The sequence below is a fragment of the Asparagus officinalis genome, chromosome 2 (assembly GCF_001876935.1).
Source record: "Asparagus officinalis chromosome 2, Aspof.V1, whole genome shotgun sequence".
Lineage (NCBI taxonomy): Eukaryota > Viridiplantae > Streptophyta > Magnoliopsida > Asparagales > Asparagaceae > Asparagus > Asparagus officinalis.
In genome coordinates, this window is record NC_033795.1 from 14,844,775 (window position 1) to 14,863,753 (window position 18,979).

At 34.8% G+C, this 18,979-nt stretch overlaps 1 protein-coding gene across 1 annotated transcript; it reads left to right on the forward strand.

Annotated features, from left to right (window-relative positions):
- LOC109830353 (magnesium transporter MRS2-F-like) lies at positions 4,753-11,687 on the forward strand. The gene is made up of 6 exons (XM_020397601.1): positions 4,753-4,993; positions 5,961-6,149; positions 8,366-8,494; positions 9,293-9,438; positions 10,810-10,945; positions 11,178-11,687. The coding sequence occupies exons 1-6, from the start codon at positions 4,775-4,777 to the stop codon at positions 11,463-11,465; spliced, it is 1,107 nt and encodes a 368-aa protein (XP_020253190.1). The 5' UTR covers positions 4,753-4,774; the 3' UTR covers positions 11,466-11,687.

Here is an 18,979-nt window from a genome sequence, read left to right on the forward strand (position 1 = left end):
ATTTTAATACCATTTAAATAAATATATAACTTAGACTTTAAATCATAGAAAATTATAAAAATTCAAGAAAAATACAAATTCTCTTTTAAAAATCATAATTAAATATTTTAAAATACTAAAAAATTATTTTAACTAGTATCAAAATTTATGGTCCTTACATTCTACCCCCTTAAAACAAATTCCGCCATCGGAATTAAAATAAAAGTAATGCAAAAAGAATCCAAGGACAGAGATATGGAACGATATCCATAAACAGAGGAGAATGTAAAATAAAAACGACACAAAGAAAGATACAAGATGTAACAGCTAAGATATCGCTATCGTATTTCAGACTAGCAACAAAGTCCAAACAAATACTATGATACAAACATATTTAACTGTATGAACTTGATATACAGTACTTGTAAATATATAAGCAATCTAATCAGTATAAAGTATAAGATAAGCAATAATATAGAATCAAAACAAATAGGTATAACATAAATAAACAATCATATAGAGTGAATCATACAAATGATATATAAGCATTCCTAGAAACAAAGCAGAAACATATTAAGTAAGGATAAGGTCAAGTAAGAATAATAAATCTGAAGCAAACACAAAAATAAGTCAAATACAATAGAAACAGACAAAAACATAAACAACATAATAAGAAAAGTCAAAAAGTCGAAAATACATAACAGTTTAAACAAACATAATAGCAGGGTATAACAATGTTTAATAAAAACAAAAGAAATTTAATTATGAAAAACACAATCAATACCGGTTCAAACTAATGATACTAAAAACTCAATGCAAAATATAAAATCAATAAAAATGAGTAAACAAGCGAAAAACAAACATCAACGGGATCATATAACAAAATAGAATGATATACTAATAAGTATAAATCAAAGATAATAGGAAAAACAACCCTAAAGTAATTAGAATAATAATACATACAAAATAAACACAAATAAAAGAAAACATATTTAATTGATGAAATGATGAAAAATAGTCTGAAACATAGAAAAGATACAAAGACAGTCAAGTATAAATAGTTAAACACAATTATTAAAATAATTATACAATCAAATAATTATGTAAAGCAATATACAAAATTTAGTAGATAAATAATTCATTACACAAATATTGGGAATTTACAAATTGTATACACAGAAATTAGAATGCAACACACAATATAATTATATAAAATAAGCAACACAATGCAAGTAGAATATTAGAAGGTAATTGAACATAAACCAAAAAGATATTATATTCAAAACAATACAAGGTAGATAATCATGGAAGGACAAGGTGATATGACACAACAACATATAAGAAAATGAATTATATGTAGTATATCATATCAAAAACAAAATAAATAATTATAGTCGTATATCACAGCAATAATTATCAAAAACACACACTTTATATAAATATTATGACTAAATAAATAAAGCAGACAAACCTAAACAAAGAACAAAATATAAATCAAATATTAGAATGAATAAGAAACTGTATATAGAAGATAAGTAAACAAAACATAAACATAACTAAGAAAGATGAAATGTTTGATAAATTAAATTAAACAATGATGATACATGTAATTGGAAGTAAAGAATGAAATGAAATATACTAAATGAAACTATTTTATACGTAATAAAAGAAGCTAGCATGTTAATAATACACTTATATTATAATATACAATAGTAGACAATGATAATGTAAAATAACTGAAATATACCAAACACGATAATGACGCAATATTACTAGAAAAGCACAAGATATAAAACAAGAATGCAGAACAATCAAGCAGAAGGACAATAAAGATTATAATAAGGTATACAAAACATACATGATCACAATTGAAAATAACATTAAGAAATGAATATAGATAGAAACACATCAATACATATAGACAAACAAACATATGTAAATCATAATAATAATCAATAGCCGAATAAAACGATACACAATAATTACTAGCATACAACAATTATATAAAACATAATAAAAAAAACATAATTATATATTCGACAACCAATATGATAAATTAGAAATATTAGTAATATTCATAATATAAACAAGATACAACAACAATAATAATCACTATATAAAATCAATTTAGACATAGTAGTATATTGTGTAGTAGTCAAAAATCACATAAATATAAACAGCGTAATATACATAAATAAAATGTATAATACATAAAACATGAACTATGAATGATAAAATAGATTTATAAACAAATAAAAACATACAATACAACACTGTATGTGATACATAAAATATGTAATAAATAATGCAAAATTAATACAATCAAATAATATATAAGTCAAATCAAAGAAAATATAGTTGTAAAAATAATAACACATAAAATAATGGCCGGCACGAGGAAAGAGAGGTTGTACAAAGAGAGGGTAATTACGAAGCGATGGGACAAGAACCGTGAAAAACTCTGGAGTCAAAGAGTGATAAGATAAGGACGAAACGAAATCTATCAAGAAAATAGGATAAAGGCTCAAGATTAGTCTTACGGATGAAATATGATATGTATCTAAATTGTCCATTATATTCTTACTAGTGAGGAATCGGGACCGTGACCGGGACCGTGACCTGCATGGGCCACCACTAAAACCTGTCACGCCCCGTTTCGCAAAATACCCGGGAATCAGAACGTGAACAAGCCCGCGACGTATTAGGTTGAGTAGAAATAAATAATAAAACTCTTTCTACTCAATCTAATACGCTAAGCGTCTAGAAATAAATACAATGCGAAGTCACAGGTCCCTGATCACAATCAGCAAGAATATAATAGACAAACTCAGAACATAATGATACATATCACAACTGAAATATCATCCAATACATAATATTCGGGTCATCATGCCCTTATATTTGAGTATTCCAGTTATCTATTCAGACATTGACTATGTATTTCCGTATGTTGGATGATGAGATATTAATGTGATCACTATCATTTCATCAGTTACTTCTTGCACTATCTTTTACTTGCTTTTGTACCTACACCTATTGTTGACTCCACTAGATAGATGTTAATTGTGATGGTGAAACATGTTATTGCACGGTATGGTGCATGGCAGGTTTGACATTCTTGGTTTCACCTTGGACTGCAGCCTTGTGTGAACCCAGGGGCGTCACAACTTCCCATCTAGTTTGAGATAAAGATTTAACGGATAACTTGCATCCATTATCTCCTGAAATTTTCCATCGTTTGGTAGATGAAGCAAACAATGAGTATATATGTTGCAACACTCCAAAAAAAGAAATAGCTCTAGGACATGAATTAGCTATATCACATAAGACTAAATTTAAATTATGACAACCACACTTTTATATTTTTTTATTAGGCCTGCTTTCAAAATATAAAATAGCAAATAAAAAGCTTTCAATGTATATCTACAATATCTCTAATTAAGCATAAAATTAATATGAATAAATAATAAAGAAAATTAAATAACTTTAGTTAGAAACATAGAACCGAAGTCGGCTAGCGGTGAGCCCGCGAGATGCCGCCTTTTTTCGACGACGAGACGTTGAGACAAAGTGCAGGACTGCAGGAGGTGAGCCTGCGAGAGAAGTGGGATCGGAGGCGCCGAGGCGGCTGGTTGATGTTTGAGTCTTTGAGAGAGGAGGCGGCGGGACTGAGAGTGGGAGAAAGAGACAGAAAATAGGGTTAGCTTAAAAATTATGGGTGGGTGGGCCCTACCCAGGATGAGGCCCAAGGTAGAGGCCTTGACTGCCTAGGGGTAGGGTCGGTCCTGATTAGATTTAGAAATTATATCTATTCATCTATACTTAAAAAAGGCCTAGGGGTAGGGTCGGTCCTGATTAGATTTAGAAATTATATCTATTCATCTATACTTAAAAAAGGATCCAAGTTTTAATATATTAGATTTGCTTTTTTATTCATGCTACAGTGATACTGTAGCGTAAACAACAACTTTAAGTATGAAAGAGCAGATTTGATTTACTGTTTATGCTACAGTAAAGTGTTGTAGTATAAACAGTAACCTCAAGTTCTTGGAACCGGATTAGTATACTGTTCATCATACATAATTTATTGTAGTATGAATAATAATTTTTTGGATTCAAGTATAGAGGAGTTAGATGAAAGACTGGCGTTACTTGGATGGACTTGGCGTTCAAAATTTCAAGTCCTATTAGCTTAAATCCCCACCCCCCCCACACACACACACCAAAAAAAAAGAAAAGAAATATCTTTAAATTTCATCCTTCTCTCTTTTTAAAAAGGCTGTTTATATTTTAATTCATATATAATGACAAACTTATTAAATTAATGGGTTCAGCGGTGAACCGCCCAAAGTTTCATGGAGTTTGACGGTATTCATAAAGATCAGTAGTTTTGTGCGACTCCAAAGTTCAAGGACGTTTCTGTGCATTTACCGTTAACTAAGGGACTCATTCGCATAAAGGACTTCCACGACCAAAAATCATATCATCAATCGTTGACTTCCTAAAATCGTTGCAGCATCATTTTCTTTACAAAAATAGCGCGAACCCTAATGGCAAAAAAGTCCACGTCGACAGATTCGTCAACAAAGCTTACAAAACCCCAAAAATCTGTAATTCTTTGCATCAGGTCCCTCTCTCGACCTGAATCGACGTCCGAAACCCTAACCCTAATCGAAAACCGCAAACCTCTCCGATGAGAACTCCGGCGACCCCTCCTCCTCAGGCCGCCTCCTCTGGCGGTCGGCGGAAGGGGACAGCGATCAGAGCTCTCGAGGAGGTCGGAAAGCACTCGATCATGAGGCGGACGGGGCTCCCTGCTAGAGATCTTAGGGTTCTTGATCCGATGCTTTCTTATCCGTCGACGATCTTGGGTCGAGAGAGGGCGATCGTGATCAATTTGGAGCATATTAAGGCTGTGATTACTGCGACCGAGGTTTTGGTTCCGAATTCGACGAGTCCGCTGGTGGGGCCTTTTGTTCAGGAGCTTCAGGCTAGGGTTTCGGCCCCTCAACAGGTAATATTTAACATTGAATTTGTCATTTTGGTAGTGTTGTAGAGTTAGATGGAGAATTTGACGTAAACACTAAAATTTGAGGATTTGATCTTGACAATTTGGGTTTAATTAGGGTTAATTGATAAATTGTTGATTTATAGGACTTCTGGAAATCTGGAATTATAATTCAAATTGACTTAGAACCAACCCCAATGGGAATCAGAGAAATTGGAGTCGTATGACTAGAACAACCCATATCAGTAGATAGACTTTTCTTTAGGCTGCTGAGCAAAGCTCGGTTTTTCTAGTGACTTAGCTGTAGATGGCTAACACAAGTCTTTGGTTAATTTTGAATTTGATGTTACCCCTAAAATGTTTGAGTAAAGCCTTTTAGTTTGAGTGAAGTTCACCATGACATACATGTGATTTGAGAAACTGGATCCAATCACACCATTGAAGACACATCGCCTTGAACTCATGCGAAGATGAAATGCATCTTACTTCTTATTCCTCCTTCATCAACGTCTGCACTCTACCCTACTCGTGATATTTCTGTTCATGATCGCAGATATCATTTCTCCAAGGAGAAAATTAAAATGTTGTTTTTAGCATTAGAGCTGATAAGTGATAAGGTACTCAACATGAACATCTTTTTTTTTTTATGAATTTCACCATAACAGTTTTAGCATATCACGCCTTAAACAATGCTCATCTTCACTCGTATTGCTAAGAAACATGAGGCCTGTCCTGCATTTTCCGATCCAATTTCTAGACCAAACTTTTTCACCATCTAACTTAGGCAGTTTGAAGGCCTTGTAACCCACACATCTTTCAATTTCCGCCTTTTCACTTCAAATTTGTATAATTCTCGAGTGCCCTTTTACTTAGAAAAAAAGTTGACTTCACTCTTGACTCTTCACACTTGTCTAGTCAATCATTAATGGCTAAGAAAGCCAAAATCTGACTTGAAGTATTATTTGCATTGAAGACAACAGAGAATGGTGAAACAGGACGAGGAGCCATGGAGAAGGTGAACTTGAGTGGTAAGATGGCTGAAGGGAGCCTTGGACTACCGCACTCAGATGTAGGCAAAGATGGAGGAGCCAAGATGGTACCTTTCGAATTCAGAGCACTTGAAGTCTGCTTGGAATCTGCTTGTAAATGCCTCGAGTCTGAGGTCAGTGTTTCTTCATTAATCATGCCAACATCATTTCCTCTGTTAGCAGACTTTGTTGTATGCATGCTGAAATCCTTACCACATTGGTTACATTCGCATGGTTACTGTGTAAATTTTTTTGGGCAGCTTATGCTTATGGGAAGATTTTCAACTGTGCATGCTATGTTAGCTAGATCTCTTCATTTGGAAACTCTATCTGGCACTTGTTCCCACAAGTATCTTTAATCTCTCTTTTTTGCCTGCATTGATACTTCTAACTGTTGTAGGTAAAAGCTCCTTTGATCTATGGATATAAATAATGGACATTTAATTATTATGTCCAAGACTTCTTGAAAGTCTTTTTCAAATTTAGAAGTACCCTTCACTACTATAAAGAGAAAGGGTAGGTTTGTTGGGTGCCATTATGACCGAAGAGGAGAAAAGTAACTGACTCTGCAGCAACTCTAACTTCTGGTGGAGTGGGAAAGAGCATAAACAGTCCATCTATTTGTTTGGGAACATTATCTTTATGATGGCCCATCCAGCACAGGACTAACTGGTAAAACTGTAGTTAGTCTTACCCCACTTGTGAGATGCCACAAATATTATCACGAGCTATACCTGCATGACATTGCATAATCCAGAATAGTTAATACTTAATAGCACTGCTTATCACACCCTACAAGATAGAACAGCCTTCATATCAGCCCACACAGGCGACAGTAGAAAATCAATAACAAGTTGCACTCAGGTGAACATAATAATACCAAAATAACCCCTAAATAGGCTAAGTGCAATAAGAATGTCCATCTCAAGCCAAAAACTAGACATAAATTATTTTATGAATATACTACGTATAACCTTTGGACAAGCTTACTAGCTTCATCAACAGCAGACATTAACAATCTATCAAAATTTTCGTGGCCTCATTGATATACGCACAAATCTGTTGGATTCTCCGTGAAGTGCTGATTACACGACTACAAAACAATCAGATAGTCATATATAAACATGTTACCATACACTCTAAAGTACCACAGGCAGTAGACCATAAATTCAGTGGGCTTTTAACAACGGGGGCATCCTAGAATATAAAGTATTTATGGACTTTTACACTCTAAAAGTATTTGTGGGCTTTTAACTATGGGGGCATCCTAGAATATAAAATTATAACCCTCAAACATTGCTTGTCATAACTTTGAAGTTTTGGTGTAGTGGAAGGAACCTTTGACTACTACAAGTTCAGGTCAGAGAGAGCACGTAGACAAAGAGTACAAGCTAGGAGGGAATCCAGTTAGCAAGGTTACAGAAAGCATTAGGGGCCTAGGCGTTTGGCCCGACGCCTAGAGCCTAGATGCCGCCTAGGCATTGGGCCCGACGCATAGAGCCTAAGCATCTAGGCGAGAGTCTAGACGGGGTCTAGGCATTTTTTATTTTTTATAATTATAATTACTGATAGTAAATGCTAATATTATAGAAAGCTTCGGCGCTGGACTAACACCTAGGCAGATTTCTTAAGTGGTGATGGATGATGTTTTGTTCAAGGTTGGAAGAGGTATAGGAGGTGGTCATAGTTAGAGTTTGAAGGAGATTAGAGGATCTTGATACTGCAATGGAGGAAAGCATGATCAATGCGTACAGAGTGCAGTCCGTAGGCAGACCACACTCCCCTAGGCACTCCCAATATATGGGTGGACAACTTAGGTACCGCCTAGGCGTTAGGTGCTAGGTAGGCGGCCAAGGTACCATATAGGCCTAGGCTTACGCCTAGGCGGGCTAGGCGGAGGTTTTTTAAAACGCTGCCAGTTAGCATCACCAACAGAACACACTAGATCAATTATCTCTTGATGATGTCTAACATCTTATAACTTTGAAAAATGTTCATGGCATTTCATGAGTTGCTAGCTGATGAGTGCAGAACCTCTAAGTTTAAGGAAAGCATGAATATTGTGTATTACGCTTCTTCTTTGGTAATACTTTTGCAAATAAAGGTATCATACACATGCAACAAAATCATTCTGCTAGTGATACTAGGTGAAAAATTTCTGTGACTTTTTCTTAGATGCTAAAATCAGTTGGTTTCATTCTCGTTAGTATTCTTTCTCAATTTGTTTCTTATTGATTATAAACTGCATGCAAAGCTTTTCAATCTTTGAATTACCAATGTAAATTCTGTTTATAATTCTTTTATATTTCTAGTTTGTTTAGCTATTTCATCACTAGTTCTGTTATACCAGACACTGACTTTGGAGAAAGAAGCATATCCAGCATTGGACGAGTTGACATCTAAAATCAGCACCCTTAACCTTGAACGTGTTCGACAGATAAAGAGTCGATTAGTTGCATTATCTGGTCGTGTACAGAAGGTAAGATTTTTATGCATATATTGCTTTTAGCTTGTATTTGCTCAGAAAAGGGTGGAAATAATTAAGAAAGTAAGAGATCACTTTCAGAATTTTTGAATGAGCCTCCTAAAATTCCAAATGATCCTCTGAATATTGCTTGGTGCCTCATTATGTGTTCCAGAGATAAGTGAGTTGGAATTGAGAAAGATGTCAATGGTCAAGGCTGTAGTGCCAAATGAAATGTTGATCACATATAAAAGTCATGCTAGAATTGCAATTAATTATTTTTTGTCCAAGAAATGACAAATAATCAGAGGAAAGACGTGTGTGCCAAAGCAGCCAAATTTTCATAAATGACTTTAAGACAGATTTCTTTATAATTTGGGAAATGTGGTTCAAAAAACATCTTATATAAAATAAATATACTAATTTCGTATCAGTGAACCAATTATTAGGTTAATTGTGAGGAAGCTGAGAGAAAAGAGAGCAGATCTTGCATATGATGGTAGGCTCTAAAATAGAGAAAGAAAAGTGTATGTAAAATAAGGTCATCTGTTAGATACTGAGGAAAAGATAGATGAGGAAATTTAACCTAATGCTTGGTTCTATCATTAATGTTTACTTGACAAAAATAGCCAACAGTAAAGGATATGGTCAAGGAAGTGGAGACTAGAGTGTAAACTGTAGAAAGGTTACCTAAGGTGCACTTATTCTAAAGGAAGAGCAACTACAATCACAATACCATCATAATCCTGTTTCTCTGTCCTCTACTTCTACTCACTTTCTTCTCATTTTTTGGGTGCTATTTTGTACTTTCAGGTGAGGGATGAACTTGAACACCTACTGGATGATGACATGGATATGGCGGAGATGTACCTTACGGAGAAGCTTATGTCTAATCGAGTTGGCGAGATGTCTTCGAGAGGGGATCTTGACAATGATGGTTCTGAAATGGATGAAGAGAGGTAAGCTACCTAGACTTTTGGAGAGATTTAATTCTCTATGTGGCAATGAAGATGTTTCAGGCAAATTGTGATATCGCAGGGCTTCATTTGGAACTTTTTCTTGAATTTCTGCTCACTAATCGTGTCACTGAAATATTAGGCAAAAAGAGCTGTTTCTTTGTGGACCTAAGATCTAAATTAAATAAACCATAGGACCTGTTAGACCTGGACTATGCATGCAATTAGCGTTCATTACCTTTAGAAAAATGAATTGTCATTTAATTGATATAATTTTCTGTATGAACCTAAGGGGAAGCGTTGACAATAAAATGCCTTCTCTAGAGAGTAGAAATTATGATGATTCACACCATGCACATTTCAGCTTAATTAGAGACAAAATTTTACAAAGAAACGGACACACCAAGAACAAAGTCTTCATACCAAACTTTTTGGGTTGACCGCAGGAATTTATTATTCCATTCAGTAATGAAAGGGTCAGCTCCTATGTTAGTTGAACTGTATATGCATATGGAACTTTTATTACCAGGACAGGTATTTCCATACATAAAGAGTATCCTTATGGAAATATGAACATAATAATAAACTTTTATTACCAGGACAGGTATTTCCATACATAAAGAGTATCCTTATGGAAATATGAACATAATAATAGTTTCTTATGTTCACTAAATCCATACATAAAGAGTATCCTTATGGAAATATGAACATAATAATAGTTTCTTATGTTCACTAAACATCCACTATGCACCTATTTTACCTTGATTCCCTACTTTATCAACCTAACCACGTCAGCAATACGGTTCAATACTTCGACAAATTTGGTAAAAATAGAAAATTGAAATTTAAAAAAAAATCTTTGATTAGGTTATTCTGCATGAATACTAATCAGGATAGAGAATATATTTGTGCTTATATGAAGGGAAGTGAACACGTAAAATTCCGGGAGAACAACTTGAGCATAATTTAGTTGTGGATTCACATATAGTTTCCTATGAACATTATCAGAAGATGACTAAGTAGCATGCATTTTATGTGATGATGAACATTCAGTATTGGAAAGCTTGATCCTACGGCAATCATTGTAGAAACATAACTAGCATGGTTAAAAATAACATCCAACCCAAGAAAAGGGAAAAGCACACTGCTAGGCCCTTGCATTTGTTATTGAATTATTGGCAATGGATAAAGGTCAATCTTCGTTCTCACATGATGCATTACTTTCATTCAAATCTGTAAGTTCAAAGCGCAAGGCACAGTGCTGAGAACTTGTGAGATGAATTTTTTGGGTACAGCTTTACTTATGTTTTTAGTAATTATTTAATTCTTGATTGTGTTTGATTTTCTAATGTGTAATATGTCATATATCTTCAGAGATGAAGATTTTAAAAATGAGACAGAGAGCAGCCATGGAAGTTATATTGGTTTCAAGCCTAGCATTGAAGAACTGGAGATGCTCTTGGAGGCCTACTTTGTGCAGATAGATGGTACCTTAAACAAACTCTCCACTGTAAGTTACTCTTCTTTTTATACAAGCATCTTCATCAATGTTAAATTTGTCAGCATTTTACGTGAGCGGAGTCAATGATAAATGGTGCAAGGTTTATCGGTCATAGTAACTTTTAACATTGACAGATGAAGCTCTCTAATAGCCTCTAATATGTTTTTCTCTTACTAGTAGTCAGTATTTGAATTCAATACTATATTCACTGTTCTCCCATGTCTATTTCCCATGTATACAGCTAAGGGAATATGTTGATGACACGGAGGACTACATCAACATAATGCTTGACGAGAAGCAGAATCAACTGCTGCAGATGGGAGTAATGTTGAGCACTCTAACCCTAGTATTAACTGCAGGCGTCGTGGTCGTTGGTATATTTGGCATGAACATTGGCATTGATCTTTACAATGCTCCTAACGGACCTTACCATAAGTTTTGGGAGACCACATTCAGTACTTTTGGGGGCTGTGTAGTTCTGTATATACTAGCCATTGGGTGGGGTAAGAAAAGTGGGCTGCTGCAATGATCGCTCTCAGTATGGCATAGATCGAGCTAGAACGGCACATATGGTATCTTTGTGCCTCTTACCCTGGAGATTCTGGCATTTTGCTCTCGTGTTTTTTTTTTATTATTTGAATTTTCCTGCAAGAAAATGATGAATATGTAACATATATGAGGATGAGCATGTAACATAAATGACGCAATTCCTTAGAGATAAAACAGGAACGATAAAGCTTTTTTTTTTTAATGTTAAAAATTGTAAAATATCATGCTGTTTTTTGTGAGATCAGCAGTGACAATGACTTCGTGAGAGTAACAGAAAAGGTGAAGTTGGTCTTTGACGTTAAAATTTGCACTAAAAACCGTCTATAAGAGCTGGATGCGTGTACTTTTGGTTTCCCATCCCTTTTTATTACTCTTTTCTCACAGATTCTAAGCTTATAAGAGTCAAGGTGGCCTGAGGAAAAGAGGTGACAAGTTTCAGCTGTTACTGTAGAGATTTTTGTTCCGATGAATGGCGATAGGGTTCGGGTGGTAAAGCTCTGGGTGAGGGAGGGGTGTTTAGGCAACCGGTTGGCACTGCAAGAGTTCGATGCCCCCATGTGGATATTTTTTATTTCTCACTTTTTTAAACGAAGAGCTTGTTCCAATTTTCTCAAGATTAGACTTTAATATTTCAGGATTAGAATGTATATGGTAAGGAAAACACGTAAAAAGTGTTTATGCATGTCAATAACAGTTTATTTTTGGGTTTCCTGTTGATATTTTGTGCTTATATAAATCAACTTGACATCATATACCAATTAATTAAGATCTTAACTAAACTTTTGGCATGGTTGTTCAAATTATAGCCCCTTAAAATTCTGTAATTCTAAATAGCATTTGTTCCTAATTAAAGACATTAGAATTCCTAATTGAAACCTTGGTACAAAAACTACAGGTATGGAACCTTTGGTTTTCTCTTATTATTATTATCTATTTATTTATTTTTTAACTACTGCATAACGTGCAGGGCACTTCTTGCTTACCGAAAGATTTCAACCGATATTAATCATATGCTATATTAGCTAGAATCACATGTTTGCACCAGTATTTTTAATCTTCTTTTTTGACAGATTCTTCTAACTGTTGTAGGCAGAAGGTCTTTTGATATATGCAATATAAACAACTGGCATTAGTTAGTAGGTTCTTTCCCCCATGGAGGTAAACTTTAAACCTGTAAAATAGAGTCATTATGTAGAAATCACATTTGATTTTCAATTTATATTTAAATCACCTTTAAACCGTTTTTGTTGCAATCAATCACATGGACTCACTTTTAAAATTTTGATTAAATTTATAAAAAAGTATATTATTTATTTTTTTAAAAAAAATTTACTAAATAGAGTTATTATTATTCATATTTAGATTAAAATTCCAAACCTGATTAATATAACATCAGATTAAAAGATATTTCTGAATCTGTTAATTTTTTCTTAGAATATTTGAAATTGTAATGTTTTTAAATTTTGTAAATTTAATCAAAATTGTAAATTATGATACTGTTCCTAATTTTGAAAATTATTAATTCATATTTTTCTGAAATAACAAATTTATATTAAGTTTTCTTGAAATATCTAAAATTAGGGAAAATTGCTTCTAGGTCCCAAATTTGAACTTTCAATATGCCACAACCCCTCCTATTTTTTTTAATGTGCTTTAGCTTATTTTTTAAAAAAAAATGTGCCCAAGGCCCATCCATCATGATTCCAACTCATGCTAGCAGTTGATTAGACATGTCAGCTCATGATTAGACATGTTAGCTGGTTTAAATCCTAAATTTACCCTCCTCTTTCTCATGCCAGGGGATGTTAACTCTTACAGTTAACATGTTAACTCTTACACCTAACATGTTAACTCTTACAGATAACATGTTAACTCTTACATCTAACATGTTAACTCTTACAGGTAACATGTTAACTCTAATAGTTAACATGTTAACTCTTACTAATGTGCCACGCGAAGTTCCTCTAGACGGCGCAGGCGGCGGAACAGAGGAGGGGGTAGAAGGAGACCGGAGGAGGGGAGGGAGGCGCGGGGGAGAGGGTAACTCTTACATCTAACATGTTAACTCTTACAGGTAACATGTTAACTCTAATAGTTAACATGTTAACTCTTACTAATGTGCCACGCGAAGTTCCTCTAGACGGCGCAGGCGGCGGAACAGAGGAGGGGGTAGAAGGAGACCGGAGGGGGGGAGGGAGGCGGCGTGGGGGAAGGGGCAAAGGGGGACCGACAAAGGAGGAGGAGGGAGGGAGGGAGGGAGGGAGGTGAAGGGAGGGCAAAATCGGGATTTAGACTGGAGGGGCCTGGACGTAATTTTTTAAAAAATATGGGGCTGCAGCACATTAGGGAAAGTAAGGAGGGCTGTAACACAATAGAAATTGAGTTTTAGAGCCTTGAAGCAATTTTCCCCTAAAATTATGATATTTATAAAATTCTAATTTATATATTTTGCAATCCTCTTCTAAGTCAATTATGTTAATCCTCTTCTATGTTTTCTCTTGGGTAATCTGAAAAACACTTCCATTTTGTTCTCGATATCACATAGGTGAAATTGACATTTTATTTTATTTTTTTATTTTTCACGTATAGTTATTTATGTGATTTGATATTATACTCTTTTGCGATTGTGAGATGCCATGTTAAAACTATTAGACTTTGTCTATATTCATCTAGAAGCTCAAAAATGTTTATTTTTTATTTTATTTCTTTACTCATTCAGTGCATATTTAGTTACACATGAATATTTTTTGTTGATATGATCAATATATTGTAATACAAAACTTATTTGTTTAGTTTTTACATTACTGATCCATGTTTCATTTTTTACTCTAATTTATTCTTTTTATCAATTAAATTTCATCCTCCAAATAAAATAATATTCAACATTTGCTATTAATCGAAATATACTTCTAATATATTACCTAATTAAAAATATATTTATTTTCAGCTATTCAAAATATTTCTATATATTGCCTGATATTTGAGATCTATCTATATTTATAATATCTGTCATATTAGAAATAATAAATTTAAATATATTTCATAAAAGTTTAAAATAAATTGATAAAATTATTTATTTTATTTATTTACATTCTTAAAAATTTACTAAATAATAATAATATCTTACTAATTTTCTAATATATATGAAACAAATATCTTAATTATTAAAATATTAAAAAGTAATACCTTACAAAATCTTAATATTTTGGCACGTGGACTTCTTAATTAGCTGTTTAGTTTTAAAGTGTAAATCCAAACCATTTGTTTTTAATCAGTACTTAAAATCACATAGATTTTTATTACGGTGTAACATTTGAATGAATTTATATTTTATAGTATTGGATGCGATTCGAAAAATCACACAGATTATACTCTTTAATGTAGCTTCATTAATTTACGAGATTTGATATTATACTCTTTAATCTTACGATTCTCTGACAATAGATTTGTGATTTTTTCCAAAGCTCATTTATCTTTTAATTTTCTACCATTTTTTATTTTTTGATGCACTATTTGTTTTCATTTTACAAGATGATGCAAGCATGAGTTAAATTTCTAGGTTTAATTCTCAAGGGCCACAGAACACTTAAAATCGCAAGTATGTGTTGAAATTTCTAGGATCTTCTTGATTTAACTTAATTAGGGTTTCATTCTTGATTTTGTTTGATATTATACTTTTTTGTTTTTATGATATTTGTGAATTGTGGCAATTTAGTTGTTTCTTTAGTTGAGCATAATCGAAGTATTACATGTTTGATTTCTAATCGAAAGTAGAACTTGATTCTAATTTTACTTCCTTTGTTAGGCCTATCTTTTTTTCTTCCATTATTCTATTTTTTTCTATAAACATCTCATTGTGCTCTAATTTTTTTTAGTTTGTCTTTTTAGGATTGAGCAAAGGTGTTTTAGAAAAGCAGATTGAGTGCTCTTCACTTTATTTCACCTATAGGTAGGAATTTTTATTTATTTATTTTTTATTATTTTTTGTTTTGACGCTTAATTTTATGCTAAAATAAAAAAATCTTGGATTTTAATTAAGTAAACTTGTAGCAAGTTCTAATGGGAAAGTGATATGGGCATACTAAAGCAAAAAAAATATTAGAGATTTAAATTGTTCCTCAATTTAATAACTATTTAGATATGATTTCTTTATTTATTTTATTTCAAAATTTTAAATTTTTTAAGTTTATTGAGATTAATTAATATTCAATTTTATTGTGCCGTTAAAAAAGAAGATTCCGAGAAAGGAGCTTTCTCATCAATTTTACTTAATTAGCTTCCTCGCTATTATTTTTTCCCTAAATTTTATTTATAATTATCAATGAATATCTACCTAATGAGAATCTTTATTTATCCCATTTTAATTATTATTTTTCTATTTTTAGAAATAAGAATATATTTTGTAATTACAGACTAAGAGCTCTTCTCTTGATATGAATGCTCAATTGCGGGTGTGTTTGGTAATCAATGTGTTTCTTTTTCTTTTGTTTTTTTTTAAAAAACACCATGTCATGGTGTTTCTTTTTCAAATGTGTTTTAAAAACACCATTTTGATCAAACTAGTTTGACCATTTATATAGCGGCAGTGCCTTGCGAGCGGCACGGATGGTGGCAGGCGGTGCCGGCGGTCGGCTAACAGCGCGTGCAGCGAAAACGGACGACGTCTGGCTTACCAGCGTGAGGTAGCGGCGAAGTGGCGCGGCGCCGGCGAGCGACGGGGTAGTCGGGCTGGGTGTCGGCGGTGGCTAGGCGACGCTGGCAGGAGGCGACTGACGGTGGGTGCGTCGGCCGAACGGGTGGCCGGCGGGAGGGCGTGTCGACGCGGCAGCGAAGTGGCGTGTGGTGGCGGGCGACGAGTGTCCGGAGCGGTGGCGGGGCGCGCCGACGTGCGGTCGGACCGCGTGATCGAGCTGGTGGCGGCAGGCGACGGCGGTTTGGGCCAGCGGGCTTGGCGGGACAGGCGGCCGTGTGACGGTCCAACGGGCAGGGCGACTGATGGTGCTGATGGTGGGCGGGAGCGACGACCCAGTGATGGCCTGGGTGGCGAGTGCGGGGCGACAGGTAGCCGGCGGTCGTGCTGCACGCGGCTCGCGTGGCGCTGCCGGCGTGCGGCTCCGACGACGTGGCAGGCGGGTGGCCGCGGGTAGCTGCGGCCAGCGCGGCGGTGGTCGGCCAAAGCGCGGTGGCAGGTGGCGCGGGTCGACAGCGCACGGGTTGCGAGCGGGCGCGACTGCCCAGCTTTAGATGAAAAACAGAATCTTAAAAGCCTTTTGGTGTTTTGAGGAATAATATTTTAATTTTAGATTTTGTAAAGGGAAACAAGGTCAGAAAAACGCCCTGCGTTTACCAAATACGTTTCTTTATTTTGTTAAAAAACATAAAACCGGTTAAAAACACCACGGTCCAACACTCCCTCTAGCATATTGTTTTCTTTTTTCTATTGTTTTCATTTAGAATTTGTTTTCGTTTAAATTACTAACCTTTACATGTTTCATATAGTAAAATTTGTAACATGTCTAATGCGGAAATTGATGTGCCATTAATAATTCAAATAAGTTTTTTGCTGAAAAAAATATACTTTTATTGATATAAGACATATCTAATTTACTTAGCTAAGTTAGCTAGATTAATCTTATTAATTGATACTTTTTATGTTGAATTGTTTATTTAGCTTATATTATATATAATATATATATATATATATATATAATATTATATAGTATTATATTATATATATATATATATATATGGGAAAATAATCTAATACACCCTGAGCGCTCACTAAGGACACGGCCTAAAATACAATTATTTCTATTTTTTTTTCGCGATCGCTCGCTTGAAGTTGATCTACACGTTCTTAAAACCCAAACACACAATTTTTTGGCTGTGAACCCGTCGTGTTTGACCCTTTATCCACTCACTGCAATTCTTAAACGGGTTTCGAATGAATGGATTTTTTGCACGGCTCAACGATATGGTCAAACATAATTGGCGTTCACCCCAAAATGGTGTGTTTCGCGTTTTAAGAACGTGTGAGATCAAGTTCTTCAACGGATTCTAGATGTAAAAAAAAAATTAGGAGAAATGATGTGATTCTAGGCCGCGTCCTAGGTGGGGAGCCTAGGGTGTCACCTTTAGATTCACTTTTCCCTATATATATATATAATATATATATATATATATATATATTTATATATATATATATATATATAATACTATATATATAATATTATATATATATATATATATATATATATATATATATATATATATAAATTACTCCTTAAAGGGGATCCAAATAATTATTGTTCATGCTTGCAGTAAATGCTGTGACATAAACAGTAAATTAAATCTGATCCTCTGTACTTGAAGTTATTGTTCATACTACAATAGTTTATTGTAGCATAAACTATAAATCAGATCTGCTCCTCCATACTTGAAATTATTATTTATGCTGCAGTAATTTACTATATCATAAATAGTAAACCAAATCAAATGTATTAAAACTTGGATCCTTCTTTAAGTATAGAGGAGTAGATATTATTTCTAAATCAAATATATTAAAACTTGGATCATTCTTTAAGTATAGAGGAGTAGATATGATTTTTAATTTTAAGCATACAATAATTAAATCAAATACATTAAAATTTAGAGGGAGACAAGTTCAAAATTCAGTGCTTAAAAAATAGGGGGTCGTGCTTTGCACAGAGTGCACACTAGTATATCAATGAAATCACAAGCATAATATCAATGTCCCATTTTATCTCTTTTAAAAATTCAAGACAAGAATAGAAAATCTCTCTTTTGATTCAAAATCATGGTGTAACGTGTATCCCCCTTTGTTCCGGTTGTAGGCGTCAAAAAATGCTGAAAGATATCCAAATACAGCTCAAGAGGAAATCATCCAAAAAAGGCAGAAGAACACAAGTCTTGAATGTCTTGCCATGCGAGACAGACTTGACTGTCTCGCCGCGCGAGACAGTCTTTACTGTCTCGCCGTGCGAGACAGTCTTTACTGTCTCGCCGTGCGAGACAGTCTTTACTGTCTCGCCGTGCGAGACAGTCTTTACTGTCTCGCGGGCGAGACAGACTTTTACTGTCTCGCCCAAGCGAGACAGTCTTTGCTGTCTCGCCCACGCAAGACAGTCTTTGCTGTCTCGCCGTGCGAGACAGAATTTACTGTCCCGCACGTGAGACAGCTTTCAGATGGTCAAAACTACCTTTGTAACTGCCCTACACGTGGCCACTAACTGTTCAAGAACGTGGAAAACGTCGTGGGCGAGAATCACGTGGATAACTGCCAAAATAACGGAGTTTGAAACGTGGGAAAGCAGTTACATCGAAAACTGCCAGAAATGTAGACAGTATTTTACTGTCTCGCTGGGCGAGACAGCAAATTTACTGTCTCGCTGGGCGAGACAGCAAACACTGTCTCGGCCAGCGAGACAGCAAACACTGTCTCGCCCGCCGAGACAGCAAATGCTGTCTCGCGAG